This window comes from Hyperolius riggenbachi, chromosome 2, assembly GCF_040937935.1.
Source record: "Hyperolius riggenbachi isolate aHypRig1 chromosome 2, aHypRig1.pri, whole genome shotgun sequence".
Taxonomy (NCBI): domain Eukaryota; kingdom Metazoa; phylum Chordata; class Amphibia; order Anura; family Hyperoliidae; genus Hyperolius; species Hyperolius riggenbachi.
This window is the reverse complement of record NC_090647.1, coordinates 209,700,602-209,716,167: the sequence shown is the minus strand read 5'-3', so window position 1 is coordinate 209,716,167 and position 15,566 is coordinate 209,700,602. Positions and strand designations below refer to the sequence as shown.

At 42.2% G+C, this 15,566-nt stretch overlaps 1 protein-coding gene across 1 annotated transcript in view; it reads left to right on the top strand.

Moving 5' to 3' along the window:
• ANKRD10 (ankyrin repeat domain 10) overlaps window positions 1–15,566 on the top strand; it is a 62,406-nt gene that overhangs the window by 27,317 nt on the left and 19,523 nt on the right. Inside the window, exon 4 of the mRNA XM_068268050.1 lies at window positions 8,883–9,118. Within this exon, the coding sequence (XP_068124151.1) occupies window positions 8,883–9,118 (236 nt within the window). The remainder of the gene's footprint in view (window positions 1–8,882; window positions 9,119–15,566) is intronic.

Genomic DNA, 15,566 nt, shown 5'->3' with positions numbered 1-15,566 from the left:
TGAAAAAAAAAAGGCATTCGTGTATCAAGTCCAACCAGAAAATAATAAAATAAAACATCATCCTGAACTTGCACATACCCCAGTTGATCCAGGGGAAGGCAAAAAAACTCACAAGGCTTGGGCCAGCTAGCCTTAAAAGGGGAAAAATTCCATCTTGACTCCAGATGGCAGTCAGATAAATCTCTGGATCAACGCTTCCAGGAATTGCCTAAAAATTATAGCCGTGAATGCCATGCAATGCAAGAAAAGCATCCTAGCCCTTTTTAAATGCAGATATAGAGTTTGCCATAACTACTTCCGGAGGTAAGTTGTTCCAGATTTTAACCACTCTCACTGTGAAGGACCCTTTCTAAATAGATGGCAAATACGTTTTTCCTCCACGCACAAATCCTGTCCCTTTGTCCGTCCTACAACCCTAGGAACAAAAAGCTCATTTGCCAAGCTTTTGTATTGCCCTCTGATGTACTTGTACTTATACATGTTAATCAGGTCACCGCTCAGTTGCCTTTTTTTCCAAGCTAAATGAGCCCAGTTTGTCCAACCTTTCTTAGTAAGTGAGATCTTCCATCCCTCGAATTAATTTAGTTGCCAGTCTTTGTACCTGTTCCAGAAGGTCAATGTCCTTTCTATAGTGTGGTGCCCAAAACTGTATTCCATACTCCAGATGTGGCCTCACAGGTGATTTATACAGAGGGAGTAGTATACTAGCTTCTCGAGACATTTCCCTTTTATGCATCCCAGAATTTTATTTGCTTTAGCTGCTGCTGCTTGGCATTGTATAAGATTACCTAATTTGTTATCGACCAGTATTCCTAAATCCTTCTCCAAGTCAGATGTTTCCAGCTGTATGCCATTTATTTTATATGATGATCTACAATCGGTACATCCAAGGTGCATGACTTTACATTTATCAACATTAAATTTAATCTGCCACGTGCCTGCCCATACGACCATGTTGTCAGTCCTGTTGTAATATGTCACTATCAGTCTTAGTGTTGATATTTCTGCATAATTTTGTATCAGCAAAGATGGCTACATTACTCTGTATTCTGTCTACTAGATCATTAATAAATACATTTGAAAAGAAAAGGACCAAGTACTGACCTCTGTGGTACCCCACTACTAACCGTTTCCCATTTTGAGTATTCTGTTTACCACCACGATTTGCCTTCTATCCCTTAACCAGTTCTCTTTTGATTTTCAATATCTTTTTGCTTGATGATGATTTTTTATTTTTTAACCTCTGTTCACTTTCTATTCAGTTGTCCTTTACAGTGTCACTGAAATGTAAGGACTTTCCTTTTATATTGCTTAATCACAATTTCTGTTACTGTCCCAACACATGTAGCACACATTCATGCATATTTGTCATATTTGTAAGGCTTTTTTTCATTATATTTTACACTTATTCTGCAGCTTCTGTCTATGTAGGTTTATTATTCCATGGTAGTACAATACATTGCATTGTAAAACTATTGTGGACCATTAACGGTACTCCCCAGCGATGCATGAAATAATTTCATGTAATCTAACACAGGGCACAGCTTACCTGCGGATGCCTTTTTAATGTGGGCAGTTTAGTGTTCTTCTCTTTTGAATAGCCCACAGTCTGAGCAGTTCCTTATTTGCCCGCCCCCCCTCCCCATAGACTACTGCAGCTCTGCACAATAAATTGTGATAGCCACAATGTACATTATCTTGCAACACTAGATAGGCCTAAACTCTGTGTGATGTCTTTGGGGCTGAGGTCACTATATTTTTATAAAACTCCAATCAAATTAAATTTGTCACTTTGTTCACAAATAGTCTGCTATTCAGAATGAGCTTACTGAATTTGCCTCTTATTGTTGGCAGCCATTAGTGAGGTATTTGTAGATGAGTAGGCTGCCATAATGTAATTTCTAGAAGTGACTAGCTAGTGAGCTACTGATCCTGAGGAGTGAGGCCTGCTTCTTCAAATCTCTGTCCAGTATCTGCTGTTTTGACTCTTCTTAGTCAGCAAGTTTTTTTTCCTCATGCTAAAATCTGCTTGCTTGCTTTTATTCAGACCCAAATCAAAAATGGATTATGCCTTGCCTAAAAGGGCTTCCTACTGATGCAGGATCATACTGTATGCTGGGAAAACTACACAGGCTCCCAGAATCACAAATAGAAAAGTTGCGGAAAACTTGCATGTTTGCATTTTTCATTCATTTGCGTTTTCTTGTGTTTGCGTGTTTATGGTGGTAGCCTGAATTTGATGCAGCAATCCACTTCTCAAACATTTTAATCAATGGTGGGGTACTTGCTACTAAGTATTGTTGTATTTTCTATTTATAATGCTGTAGGCGCATTAAGGTCAAAACTTTTTTTTTTTTTTTTTTTTTTTTTTTTTTTTTTTTTAATTGGTTCCTCTTTAAGGTAAATTGAGCAGATTATCAAGTTCTCAGGTATTACTCACTCACATTTTACTTCCTTAACATTGCAGTTTAAGGCTACTACCTACTATGCAAACATCACTGCCTATTTATCTTCTTGTTTTCTACGGTGCTCTTCAAAGCATCAAGTGAATCACAGCAGACCAAACTACTGAGGCACATTCTACATGGTGTTGCTTCACAGTGACTTGCACTTATTATTTAATTTATAACCATCCCCTGTTCCAGGCAGAAGACACTGCAGTATTTAATTTTAGCAAATACTTATTTGTGTTCTTACTATAGTATTACCATAGTTATTCAATTTCCCAGATTTTCTCTCAACTTGACATGCATCTTCTCTCATAAAATGTTCTCCTCTTTGCCTATTAGAACTATTTTGTTCAAGGACAACTGACGTGAGAGGGATATGGAGGCTGCCATATTTATTTCCATCTAAGCAATGCCAGTTGCCAGGCCCTCCTGCTGATCCTCTGCCTCTAATACTATTAGCCATAGCCCCTGAACAAGCATGCAGCAGATCAGGTGTTTCTGACATTAATGTCAGATCTGACAAGATTAGCTGCATGCTTGTTTCTGATGTTATTCAGATACTACTGCAGAGAAATAGATCAGCAGGGCTGCCAGGCAACTGGTATTGATTAAAAGGAAATAAATATGGCAGCCTCTGTATACCTCTCACTTCAGTTCCCCTTTAAAGGGAACTAGAGCTAAAGTAAAGAAAAGATTCTATACATACCTGGGGCTTCCTCCAGCCCCATACGCGCTGATCGATCCCACGCCGCCATCCACCGCTGCCCGCATCTACGAGAACCGGCTCCCGTCACTGACGTCATCGGAGCTGGGCTACGCGGGAGAAGTGCGCCCTCTACGTATCTCTCTAGACTGGCTCCGACTGACGGAAGAGCGGGGAGCTGGTTCTCGTAGATGCGGGCGGCGTGGGATCGATCAGCGCGTATGGGGCTGGAGGAAGCCCCAGGTATGTATAGAATCTTTTTTTTTTTTTTTTTTTTTTTTTTTTTTTTTTTTTTTAAGCTCTTATTCTCTTTAAGCTGAAAAGTCTGCTAATTTCTAAATCCATCCAAAGCAATGGGAAATTCTATAAATCACAATTTCTATTTAATCACACTTCTGTTTTCTGATCGATGTAGAGGAGCAATGATTTAATCATCTCTTTTAAAGGGGAACTGAAGAGAGAGGTATATGGAGGCTGTCATGTTTATTTCCTTTTAGACAATACCAGTTGCCTGGCAGCCCTGCTGAGCCTCTGCCTCTAATACTATTAGCCATAGCCCCCGAACAAGCATTCAGCAGATCAGGTGTTTCAGTGGTTCAGACTTATAAGTCTGATCTGACGAGACTAGCTGCATGCTTGTTTCTGGTTTTAATCAGATACTACTGCAGAGAAATAGACCAGCAGGGCTGCCAGGCAACTGGTATTGATTAAAAGGAATAAACATGACAGCCTCCATATAACTCTCTCTTCAGTTCCCCTTTAAGACTTGATTGTAGAGTCTTGTATCTGCAGCTTTTTTTATGATATAAGTTTTTCAAGTAGAATAGAGAAGTTGTAGATACTGTATGGTCTTTGAATTTTAAGAACCAATCTTGCAGCAAAAGCCTCACTTGCTTCCATGCTTTTTTCTTTTCCCTGCTCATTTATTCAACTTAGTTATCATTTCTTCTATTTGATCATCATTCTTTACTTCAGTGGGCAATGGGAAATATTTACAAGCCATTTCCACCTAAGTAATGGTGCTCACAGGCTTTGACTTGTACATCCCCCTGTTGACATCAGCCTTTGTGTTTGCGCTAAACTGGTAAGTGAAGAGAGTCCTTATGCTTCTCCTGCAATGTTTTTATCCTTGCAGTTGACCTGCACTAATCACTTACACTAGTTTTTCTGTTTTATAACTCTTTAGTAGTGTTCATCTTCTCTAAATGTAAATCCATCTTCAGCTAATAACTAGAGAAGGAACTCTTCACAGCTTCCTAATTTTCCATTATTTTGGTTCAATAAATGACATCTTTTTCTTAGGCGGACACCAGAGACTCCTGGCACACAGGACTGTCTTGTAACTTGCTGGCGTTGTTCTGTTATTTTCTTCTTTGGAGTTAACCAGAAAGGCCCAGATGGTCAGCCATTTCTTATCTACTTTTCTGGTATTCGATTTACTCCTTGAATGTTCATTTGGATATGAAAACATTTAAAAATGTAATCTTATAAAGGTCATTAACCATAAAGGTTTATACAGATTGTACAGGGGTTGTGTATTTTGCAGCATGGGTTGATGAATGTGAAATGTTTTATTTTTGTAATTCATATGATTGTCAAGCTGCACAAACCTTGTTCTTATTTTAATCTGACAATGTGCTTTTGTCTTATTTGTGCAACAGTTAACTTCCTGACTATGTTTCATCCAATCACTTTAGACCTATTAAAATAGTTCATAGATAATTAATACTTTCTGGAGCAAATATCCCTCTAATAAGGGGGTTGTTACAATTTCTTTACACTGGTCATTTGACCTAAAATACATAAATATGTGCTCCAGCACACTTTTTGGGTGTATATAGATTTAATTGAAATTTTATATGTTGGCTGAAAATATGTGATCCCTTATGATCAGTTACCTGTTTATTTTTCTGTAACTTGCCATACCCTCTTTAAATTAGACGTTTTTTTAAAACTGTAAAAACTACACATGTCAATGTTTTACAGCTACGTAATTTGAATTGACTTGATTTTTTCAAGTAATCCTAGAAAGGGGAGCATCCCAAATAGAAACTGCTGAAACTGCCACAGGTGCTTCTCCGAAAACCTTACAGTTGTGGCAATGAGTGTTCAGTATCGCTTCCTTTCTGCACACAAGGCATACTGTTGAGGTATTTGTTGCGGTGATTGGTTTTAATGCTAATTTAGGAATTCAGTTATAGAAATTTTAGTTTTGCATGCATATGTTACCCTAATAAATGATCTCTGCCATATGTAAACTAACAATAGCAAAGTCAAGGCTAGTTAATATTTCTAGTAAGAGGAGTAGGATGTAACTGATAACTAGTGAAATTGTCTAGTGGCATTTCTGTTATATTTGCTATGTTTGAATATTCTATAAACCTCTTCATGTCTCATTAAATAAAAATATACTGTACATGTTTGTTTTATTGATTTTTCCACACAGGGGTCTTTTATTTTGAAAGGAGTGATAAAGTTTAACCATTTTTGATATTATGCACAGTTATGTTGCCACCATGCAATAATCCTACTGGCTTCTTTTAATTTCACAATGTCCTATGCCATTTTATACTTGCGGTTCAATCCATCTTTCATCCAGTTTACCCTACAATACTGTACTTATCAGCGGAACGCTCCGTAACACTTGTCCCTGTGGTGTTTTGCTCTAAAAATCAGTACAACGGGGGGGGGCGGCATCAGTCTCATCCATGCCCTAGAACAATTCATATTTCTGTCCTAATGTGGAATATCAATTTGGAATCTAAATACACCTTTGGCATCTCTACAAATTCTGTTTCTTTGTGATCTCTTTTGATTCTATAGCAAAACGAATTAATGGCTAGTTAATTGCACATAACCCAACTTGATAAACTCATTTTGACATTTTGGAATGTCTTTTGTCAGTGTCTACTCCTTCGTAACATCATAAATGTGCAGTCCAGGGAGTATTATGTTAAATCTGTGCAATCAGACCGAAAACATACTTAAGACCTATGTAGCCATGGGCTTCTCTCCCAGCACTGTAGTGTGAATTCTGATCCTATAACGCACAGCTTTCTAAAAATGGCTTACTGTAATGGGTTATCTCATTACAACATCACAGTTATGAATTGAGGATGTTTTGTGTTAACTAATTACACTTCGGGGCTCGATACCTCTGATATTATACTTTTGATCTAGTCGCACAACAGCCTTCGAACAGTAACACAGTTGAGGAGGGAAAGTGCACATGATCATTTAAATACTGTGCTCAGCTCACTTGCAGGGGTCTTGCTGGAATAATTGGGTAAAGCTAATTTTTTTCTGTTAACCCACCTGCCACTTAATGATCCAAAACAAACAAGTCTGCCCCATGTAGAGTATAATTAATGCTATTAATATGCTTCTTCATTTTACATAAGCAGCCAGTTTCTAGATGATCAGTTCATCAAGTCACTCTTTAAATGTCTGCCCAATCAGCTTCTGCTTCAATGTGAAGCCCCACCCATTCCTATCTTTGTTTCCTGTGGCTGCTCAGTTATGTGACTTTCCTTGCAGCAGAATTGGTAGCTCATTGCTTATTATTGGCTACTACAGCCATTCTTTAGTGTTCCCTTTAAAAAGGAAATGCGAGATTTAATTTGCATATTTATGCAACAGTTGATATACCTTGTCTTATTAATGTTGACTTTTTTTTTTTAATATGGTATGAAGTATTCTCATCTCTTATTCTTAGTTGTAGAGATTCCTTTAACAAAATGATATCAAGTTAATCAAAATCACAGGCTTATTTTTGGTGAGATGGTCTGCATGGGTGATGAAGATGCTGCTGCTTTATCTACCGCTAGTCCTTGTGCACATCACGTGCTGTACATACTCTGGTGTGCATTAATACCTCAGTCACACATTCTCTTACACAAGTAGCATTTATTACGGAAAACCTTCAGTCCTAGGAGACTGGCTCCATTCAGATTGAGTGATATTCTTCACTGGGAAAAGTATTTAGCAACATTCAGAGCTGTCTGATCTTTTTTCAACATAATACTTGTATGATGAAGTGAAAATACAGCTCCACGAAAGCTTCATTGAAATTGTGTGTAGTAAGCACAAATCTGATAATAAGATGCAGTGTAAGTTACCTCCTACATGGCGCTGCATACTTTTAATTTCTGAGACATTCCTCCTGTGATGTCAGTGTTCTGTTTTTGTTTCCCTTCTTTTGTATGGTTCTGGCACTAATCCATGAACCTCCGTGCCAGATTTATGCCCTCACGTCCTTCCAATTCCTTCTTCCAAATACAGCAGTTTTGCGACGTGCTGGAGCTGAGTGTGCAACCACGAATTATTACCATTTGAGGACCATGTATAGCGCTTATACAGTAGCTCCCACTATGGCATGCCTAACGCGGGACCCTAGGAAGACCCTCTGAAGTAGGGACCTGGTTGCAGCTGTAACCTCCGCACCATCTATTCCTCCGCACCATCTATTCCTACGCTGTTGTCTGGCACTTTTCCACAGCGTTATAGAGAGAACATCGAACCATTCAGTTAAGGCTATACTTTTTCTCAAGGAGTGTGTTGTTCAGATTTGAGTTGGTGCTCATGTTTGACATTAATCTCCTCCAAGTCCATTCAGGGAACCTCTAGTAGTTGGCCAAACTTTTAAGTTACTGACAATTTAAGTCATCATTACTTAAGGTTCTGCTTTATATTCAAGTGTACAACACTGTAACTGAAGGCAGAAACTTCCCTGTGGAGACCAGGCATATCTATAATATTTTACTGTATTTTATTCTAGAGCTTCCTTTGTTTGAGAGAACCTGTATGATTTTCTATTTGACTGGAATAATTTTACATGAATATTTAGATACTAGTAGCAGTTCGTACACTTTCAGGTTTTGTCTCATATCCATACTTAGAACCACCAGCATAGATGAAGAATTATCTGTCCACATCTGATGGACATTTGTGTTTTTCATATAGTGAATATTTTGTGTCCACTTGTTTTCAGCTGCACTTTTTTAATTCATTGTGGGAAAACTTATTTCCTAAGCCTCCTAAAAGTGAGCAGACTTTCTACTTTTGTAGCCAACTTATCTGTGCCAGCTTTTTTCTGTTTACCTTTTAAACTTCTTCTTTGTGACTCGCCTTGTGCTATATATAACTTGTGCTGTTACTTTGAAGCTGGCACTGTCCTTACTTTAGGACTGGACTGTTTATTCATGTTCAGTATCTGCACCTTTCAGCCAGTGGGATTAACATGTTTGTGGAACTAACTGTGATGCACTCCTATTATGTATTTTATCACAACCGAGACATGAAAATGCCACTGACAGACTACAGAATCATGTAAAGCTTTATCAATTTGTTTTCTTTTTCAGTGTTTGAAGCCAAAGCTAGTGTAGTGTTTGAATCTGTGTTCTGCAGTTCAATGTAAATTTAGGAACTTCAGGCATCTTGTAGATTATTTTATGTACTGTTAATAGGCTATAGGAGAATCAGATATGATATTTGAATAGTAAAGTTTACATTTACGCTGAGTTAGAAATGCTGATAATAGAAAACTGTACTTTGAATTATGCAAAATCCTTCTTTACTGTTGGAAAGACCTTTAACACAGAGAAGTCTTTCTGGAAGCAAAGATTGTAGACCTTTGCAGTAGGCTAGTACAAATGCTTGGCCTTCAGATAGACAACTGAGGGCTTGCCCTTTACAGTATTGAGTATCTAATTCAGTTATTTGTTACACAGCTTTAGGAATGCCAGTGACTTGACAGCGGCTGACCTTGCACACTCCCAAGGCTTTACAGAGTGTGCTCAGTTCCTCCTTAACCTCCAGAACAGTCAGCTGAATGGTTTCTATTGCACTAGCTCCTTAAATGGAGTTCACCAGAACACAGCTAGTCGCCTTAATGGAGGGATAAACAATCGCAAGAGGTTATTCCATGATTTGGAAGCATCTGTTGTCAAAAAGCTTAGAACTGAAGGTGAGCTATATATGTATACAATTTTCCATGACCTACACAATCCTTTTTTCCTCTCACAAAGTCTGTGTGGACATTTGGAACATTATACTGTACTAAGTATTTTTTATCTACATAGAGAACGGAGCAGTGCTTTACAGCGCTGCTAGATTTGGGCGCAGTCGGCGCCTCCATATTCCTCAATAGGAATCATTCCTATTGCAGCGCTCAGTGAGTAACGTCGGCTCCGTCAGAAGACAGAGCCAAGGTTGGTTAAAAAACACAATAATTTGGCCTCCAGCAATCTCTGGAAGCCGAATTATTTCATTCCCCCACTATCCATGGCGGCCTGGAGGGGGAATAGTAATTAAAACGGCCTGGACTTGTGCAGAAACAGCCATATATATTGGCTGTATCCTGCTCCCAAGTCTACCGGCGCCGATTTCAAATGTACTCCATAGAGGCACCATTGTCACACATAGTAGAAGGTAATGCATGATTCAGGATGCCAACTCTTACATTTATCATCCTGGTTTCAGAAACACTTCCTATCTATATATAAAAGTGTGTGTGTGTGTGTGTATGTGTGTGTCGGTGTGTGGGTGTGTGTGTGTGTGTGTGTGTGTGTGTGTGTGTGTGTGTGTGTGTGTGGGTCGGTGTGTGGGTGGGTCAGTGTGTGGGTGGGTCAGTGTGTGGGTGGGTCGGTGTGTGTGTGTGTGTGTGTGTGTGTGTGTGTGTGTGTGTGGGTCGGTGTGTGTGTGTGGGTCGGTGTGTGTGTGTGGGTCGGTGTGTGTGTGTGGGTCGGTGTGTGTGTGTGGGTCGGTGTGTGTGTGTGGGTCGGTGTGTGTGTGTGGGTCGGTGTGTGTGTGTGGGTCGGTGTGTGTGTGTGGGTCGGTGTGTGTGTGTGTGGGTCGGTGTGTGTGTGTGTGTGGGTCGGTGTGTGTGTGTGTGTGGGTCGGTGTGGGTCGGTGTGTGTGTGGGTCGGTGTGTGTGTGTGTGGGTCGGTGTGTGTGTGTGTGGGTCGGTGTGTGTGTGTGTGGGTCGGTGTGTGTGTGTGTGGGTCGGTGTGTGTGTGTGTGGGTCGGTGTGTGTGTGTGGGTCGGTGTGTGTGTGTGGGTCGGTGTGTGTGTGTGGGTCGGTGTGTGTGTGTGTGTGTGTGTGTGTGTGTGTGTGTGTGTGTGTGTGTGGGTCGGTGTGTGTGTGTGTGTGTGTGTGTGTGTGTGTGTGTGTGTGTGTGTGTGTGTGGTCAGTGTGTGGGTGGGTCGGTGTGTGGGTGGGTCGGTGTGTGTGTGTGTGTGTGTGTGTGTGTGTGTGTGGGTCGGTGTGTGTGTGTGGGTCGGTGTGTGTGTGTGGGTCGGTGTGTGTGTGTGGGTCGGTGTGTGTGTGTGGGTCGGTGTGTGTGTGTGTGGGTCGGTGTGTGTGTGTGGGTCGGTGTGTGTGTGTGGGTCGGTGTGTGTGTGTGTGGGTCGGTGTGTGTGTGTGTGTGGGTCGGTGTGTGTGTGTGTGTGGGTCGGTGTGGGTCGGTGTGTGTGGGTCGGTGTGGGTCGGTGTGTGTGGGTCGGTGTGGGTCGGTGTGTGTGTGTGTGTGGGTCGGTGTGTGTGTGTGTGGGTCGGTGTGTGTGTGTGTGGGTCGGTGTGTGTGTGTGTGGGTCGGTGTGTGTGTGTGGGTCGGTGTGTGTGTGTGGGTCGGTGTGTGTGTGTGGGTCGGTGTGTGTGTGTGTGTGTGTGTGTGTGTGTGTGTGGGTCGGTGTGTGTGTGTGTGTGTGTGTGTGTGTGTGTGTGTGTGTGTGTGTGGGTCGGTGTGTGTGTGTGTGTGTGTGTGTGTGTGTGTGTGTGTGTGTGTGTGTGTGTGTGTGTGTGTGTGTGTGTGTGTGTGTGTGTGTGTGTGTGTGTGTGTGTGTGTGTGTGTGTGTGTGTGTGTGTGTGTGTGGGTCGGTGTGTGTGTGTGGGTCGGTGTGTGTGTGTGTGTGTGTGTGTGTGTGTGTGTGTGTGTGTGTGTGTGGGTCGGTGTGTGTGTGTGTGTGGGTCGGTGTGTGTGTGTGTGTGGGGGTCGGTGTGTGTGTGTGGGGGGGTCACTGTGGGTCGTGGGGGGGTCGGTGTGTCTCTGTGGGTCGGTGTGTGTGTGTGTGGGTGTCACTGGGGGGGGGGGGTCTCTGTGGGTCGGTGTGTCTGTGGGTCGGTGTGTCTCTGTGGGTGTGTGGGGGGGGTCTGTGGGTCAGTGTGTCTCTGTGGGTCTGTGTGGGGAGTCTGTGTGTGTGTGTGGGTCTCTGTGGGTCTCTGTGTGTGTGGGTCGGTGGGTGTGTGTGTCGGTGTGTCGAGATCACTCAAACGGCTTGATCGATTTGAACAAAACATGGTATGCAGATCCCTTACTACCTGGGATGATAGGTTCTGGGGGTCTCGCCGCCCCCCCTCACACCTGGGCGGAGCTACAAACAGCAAATTAGATCTCACCCATTCAAGTCAATGGAAAAAATGTAAAAGGCTGCCATTCTCACAGTAATCAAGCCAAAGTCCCCACACTTGGCACAGTTGGTCACTTGGTGACTGAGGTTACAAATCCAGGAAAAGTGGGCGGAGCATAGAACAGCCAATCAAATTTCAGCCATTCATTTTAAATGGGAAAATGTAAACTGCAGCCATTCTGACACGGTTAATGGCAGATGCCTCAAACATGGCACACTTGGTCACTGGGTGAATGAGAATAAGATTCAGGAAAGTGGGTGGAGCCTACAACAGCCAATCAAAATTCACCTATTGATTTTCTAGGGGAATATTGAAACTGCTGCCATTCTTACACTGTTAATGGCAGAGGCTTCAAACTTGCTACTGTCGGTCATTGGGTGACTGGGGTCCAATTTCACTAAAGGGGTGGGGCCACATACAGCCAATCAGATTTCCTTGGTGGATAGACTGCTTCCATTCACACATTTTGATGCCAGGAACCTGAAAGCTCACAAACTTGCTCTTTGAGTGACTATGTGTCAAGGTTACAAAAAGTGGGCGGAGCCAAAAACCAAGTTCATTGGGAAAATATAAACTGCAGCCATTCTTACACTGTTAATGGCTGAGGCCTCAAACTTGATACAGTCAGTCATTGGGTGACTGGGGTCCAAATTCAGTAAAGAGGGTGGAGCCACAAACGGCCAATCATATTTGTTAGATAGATTTCAGCCATTCTGTTATTGGAAGGGTTCTCAAACTTGACACAGTTGGTCACTGGGTGACTGGGACTAATATTCAGGAAAGTGGGTGGAGCCTACAGCAGCCAATCAAAATTCACCTTTTGATTTTCAAGGGGAATATTTACATTGCTGCCATTCATTCACTCTTAATGGCAGAGGCCTCAAATCTGGTACAGTCAGTCACTGGGAGACTGGGGTTTAAATTCTGAAAAGGGAGTGGGCCAAAAACAGCCAATCAGCTTTCAATAGTAAAATGCAACTTATTGATGCCAAAGACCCCACAGCTCATAAACTTGGTCATTGAGTGACTGTGTGTCAAGGTTAGAAATAGTGGGCGGAGCCAAAAACGACTAACATTTTACATGGGAAAATATAAACTGCAGCTATTCTTGCACTGTAAATGGCAGGGTTCTCAAACTTTGCCCAGGTGGTCACTAGGTGACTGGGATTAATATTTGGAAAAGTAGGTGGAGCCTACAAGAGCCAATCAAAATTCACCTATTGATTTTTTAAAGGGAATATTGAAACTGCTGCTATTCTTACACTGTTAATGGCAGAGGCCTCAAACCTGCTACAGTCGGTCGTTAAGTGAATAGGGTCCAAATTTACTAAAGGGGCGGAGCGGAAAACAGCCAGATTTACTTGCTGGATAAACTGCTTCCATTCACACAATTTTGATGCCAGGAACCCAAAAGCTCAAAAACTTGGTCATTGAGTGACTGTGTCAAGGTTACAAAAAGTGGGTGGAGTCAAATACAGATTTATTTATTTTTTTCTGGGAAATTGTGCAGCCCTTCTTCACTGTTAATGGCAGGCTTATTAAACTTTGCACAGCTGGTTACTGGGTGAGATTAATATTCAGGAAAGTGGGTGGAGCGTAAAAATGGCAATCAAAATTCACCTGTTGATTTTCACTGGGAATATTAAAATTGCTTCCATTCTTGCACTGTTAATGGCACAAGCCTCAAACCTGGTACAGTTGGTCATTGGGTCACTGGGGTTCAAATTCAGAAAAGGAGACAGAGCCACAAACAGTCAATCAGATTTGTTTCATTTCTTGGGAAAATAAAAATTATTGATGCCAAGGACCCAGAAGCTAACAAACTTGGTCATTGAGTGACTGTGTGTCCAGGTTACAAAAAGTGGGCAGAGCCAAAAACAAATTTCACTGGGAAAATGTAAACTGCAGCCCTTACACAGTTTATGGCAGGGTTCTCAAACTTTGCCCAGATGGTCACTGGACAAAGTTAATATTCAGGGAAGTGGGTGGAGCCTATGATAGCCAATCAAAATTCACCTGTTGATTTTCAAGGGGAATATTTAAATTGCTGTCATTTTTACACTGTTAATAGCAGATTCCTCAAACCTGCTACAGTTCGTCATTGGGTGACTGGGGGGTCAAATGCTGGAGAGGGGCGGAGCCACAAACTGCCAATCTGATTTAATTGCTATGGGAATATACAAATTATTGATGCCAAGGACACCAAAGCTCACAAACTTGGTCATAGTGTTTGTGCATTAGGGTAAGAAAAAGTGGGCAAAGCCAACACCAGTCAAATACATTCCTGGGCAACGCCAGGTCATCAGTGGGTGGAGACAAATACAAATTTCACTGGGAAAATGTAAACTGCAGCCATTCTTACACTGTTAGTGGCAGGGTTCTTAAACTTTGCACAGTTGGTCACTGGGTGACTGGGATTAATATTCAGAAAAGTGAGTGGAGCCTACAAAAGTGAATCAAACGTCACCTATTGCTTTTCAAGGGCAATATTTAATTGCTGCCATTCTTGCACTGTTAATGCCACAGGCCTCAAAGCTGGCACAGTTGGTCATTGGGTGACTGGGGTTCAAATTCAGAAAAGGTGGTGAAGCCACAAAACATCCAATCAGATTTTTTTAGTTTCAGTGCAAATTATTGATGGCAAAGCTCACAAATGTGGTCATAGAGTAATTGTGTGTTAGGGTTAGAAAAAGTGGGCGGAGTCAACACCAGCCAAATACATACCCAGGCAACAGCGGACAATCAGCTAGTAACTATATAAAGCTGTATATTGACATGTAAATCCACCTTCCCAATGATGTTTGATTATGCGCAATTTGCTTCCCAGAGCATTCTATGATACCAAGGCCCATATGCAATTAACTTTTTCTCAATAAAATGCCCTTTAAAGGGAAGGTTCAGGGACGATACAAAAAAAAAAATTAAAATCCAAATCCACTTACCTGGGGCTTCCTCCAGCCCGTGGCAGGCAGGAGGTGCCCTCGGCGCCGCTCCGCAAGCTCCCGGTGGCCGACCCGACTTGGCCAGGCCGGCGGTCAGGTCGGGCTTCTTCTGCGCTCCATTCTACGTTTCACGCCGGCGTGCTGACGTCATCGGACGTCCTCCGGGCTGTACTGCGCAGTAGTTCTGAGCCTGCGCAGTACAGCCCGGAGGACGTCCGATGACGTCAGCGCACTGGTCGTGAAATACAGAATGCAGCGCAGAAGCCCGACCTGGCCGCCGGCCTGGCCAGGTCGGGTCGGCCACCGGGAGCCCGCGGAGCGGCGCCAAGGGCACCTCCTGCCTGCCACGGGCTGGAGGAAGCCCCAGGTAAGTGGATATGGATTTTTATTTTTTTTGTATCGTCCCTGAACCTTCCCTTTAAACTACTTGCATGCAAGAAAATAATCAAAATAACTTTAATAGTACTTTCTCACCTCCTTTTTTGGTACTTTTTCAATAGAGAAGTGCTGTAAAGTTGTTTTAAAACGTTATCTCGCAGGAGAAAATTTAGAAAAAAAAGTGAATTGCATATGGGCACAGGTGTTTCTACGGAATTTCGAACCCACAGTAAACAAACATTCTGCAGTGATGCACCTATCCGCAGTAAAGCTGTCTCCACCTGTGATGAATTTTAAGAATGTAAATCGGGGAAAGGTTTGTTTTTTTTGTTTGCTTGGTTTTTGTTTGTTTTTTTAGTGTGCCAACACTGACTAAATGTATAAAGTTATGTTAAAAATAAGCAATTTCTTTAATTAAGCTGTATTCATTAAGTTCCTCTTTAAAGTGGACTTGAACACAGAGTGTATCCCTAGGACCTATAATGTCCAAACCTGCACCTCTACAATTCGGAGTGCCACAAGGATCAATACTATCCCCTCTGCTGTTTGCAATCTACATGTTGCCACTCGGTACACTTATCCAACGACATGGCCTGACGTACCACTTCTACGTCGATGACACACAGCTATACCTGTCCTTCAAACCTGGTGGAACAGACCCTACTCCAAAATAAACTCTTGCTTAG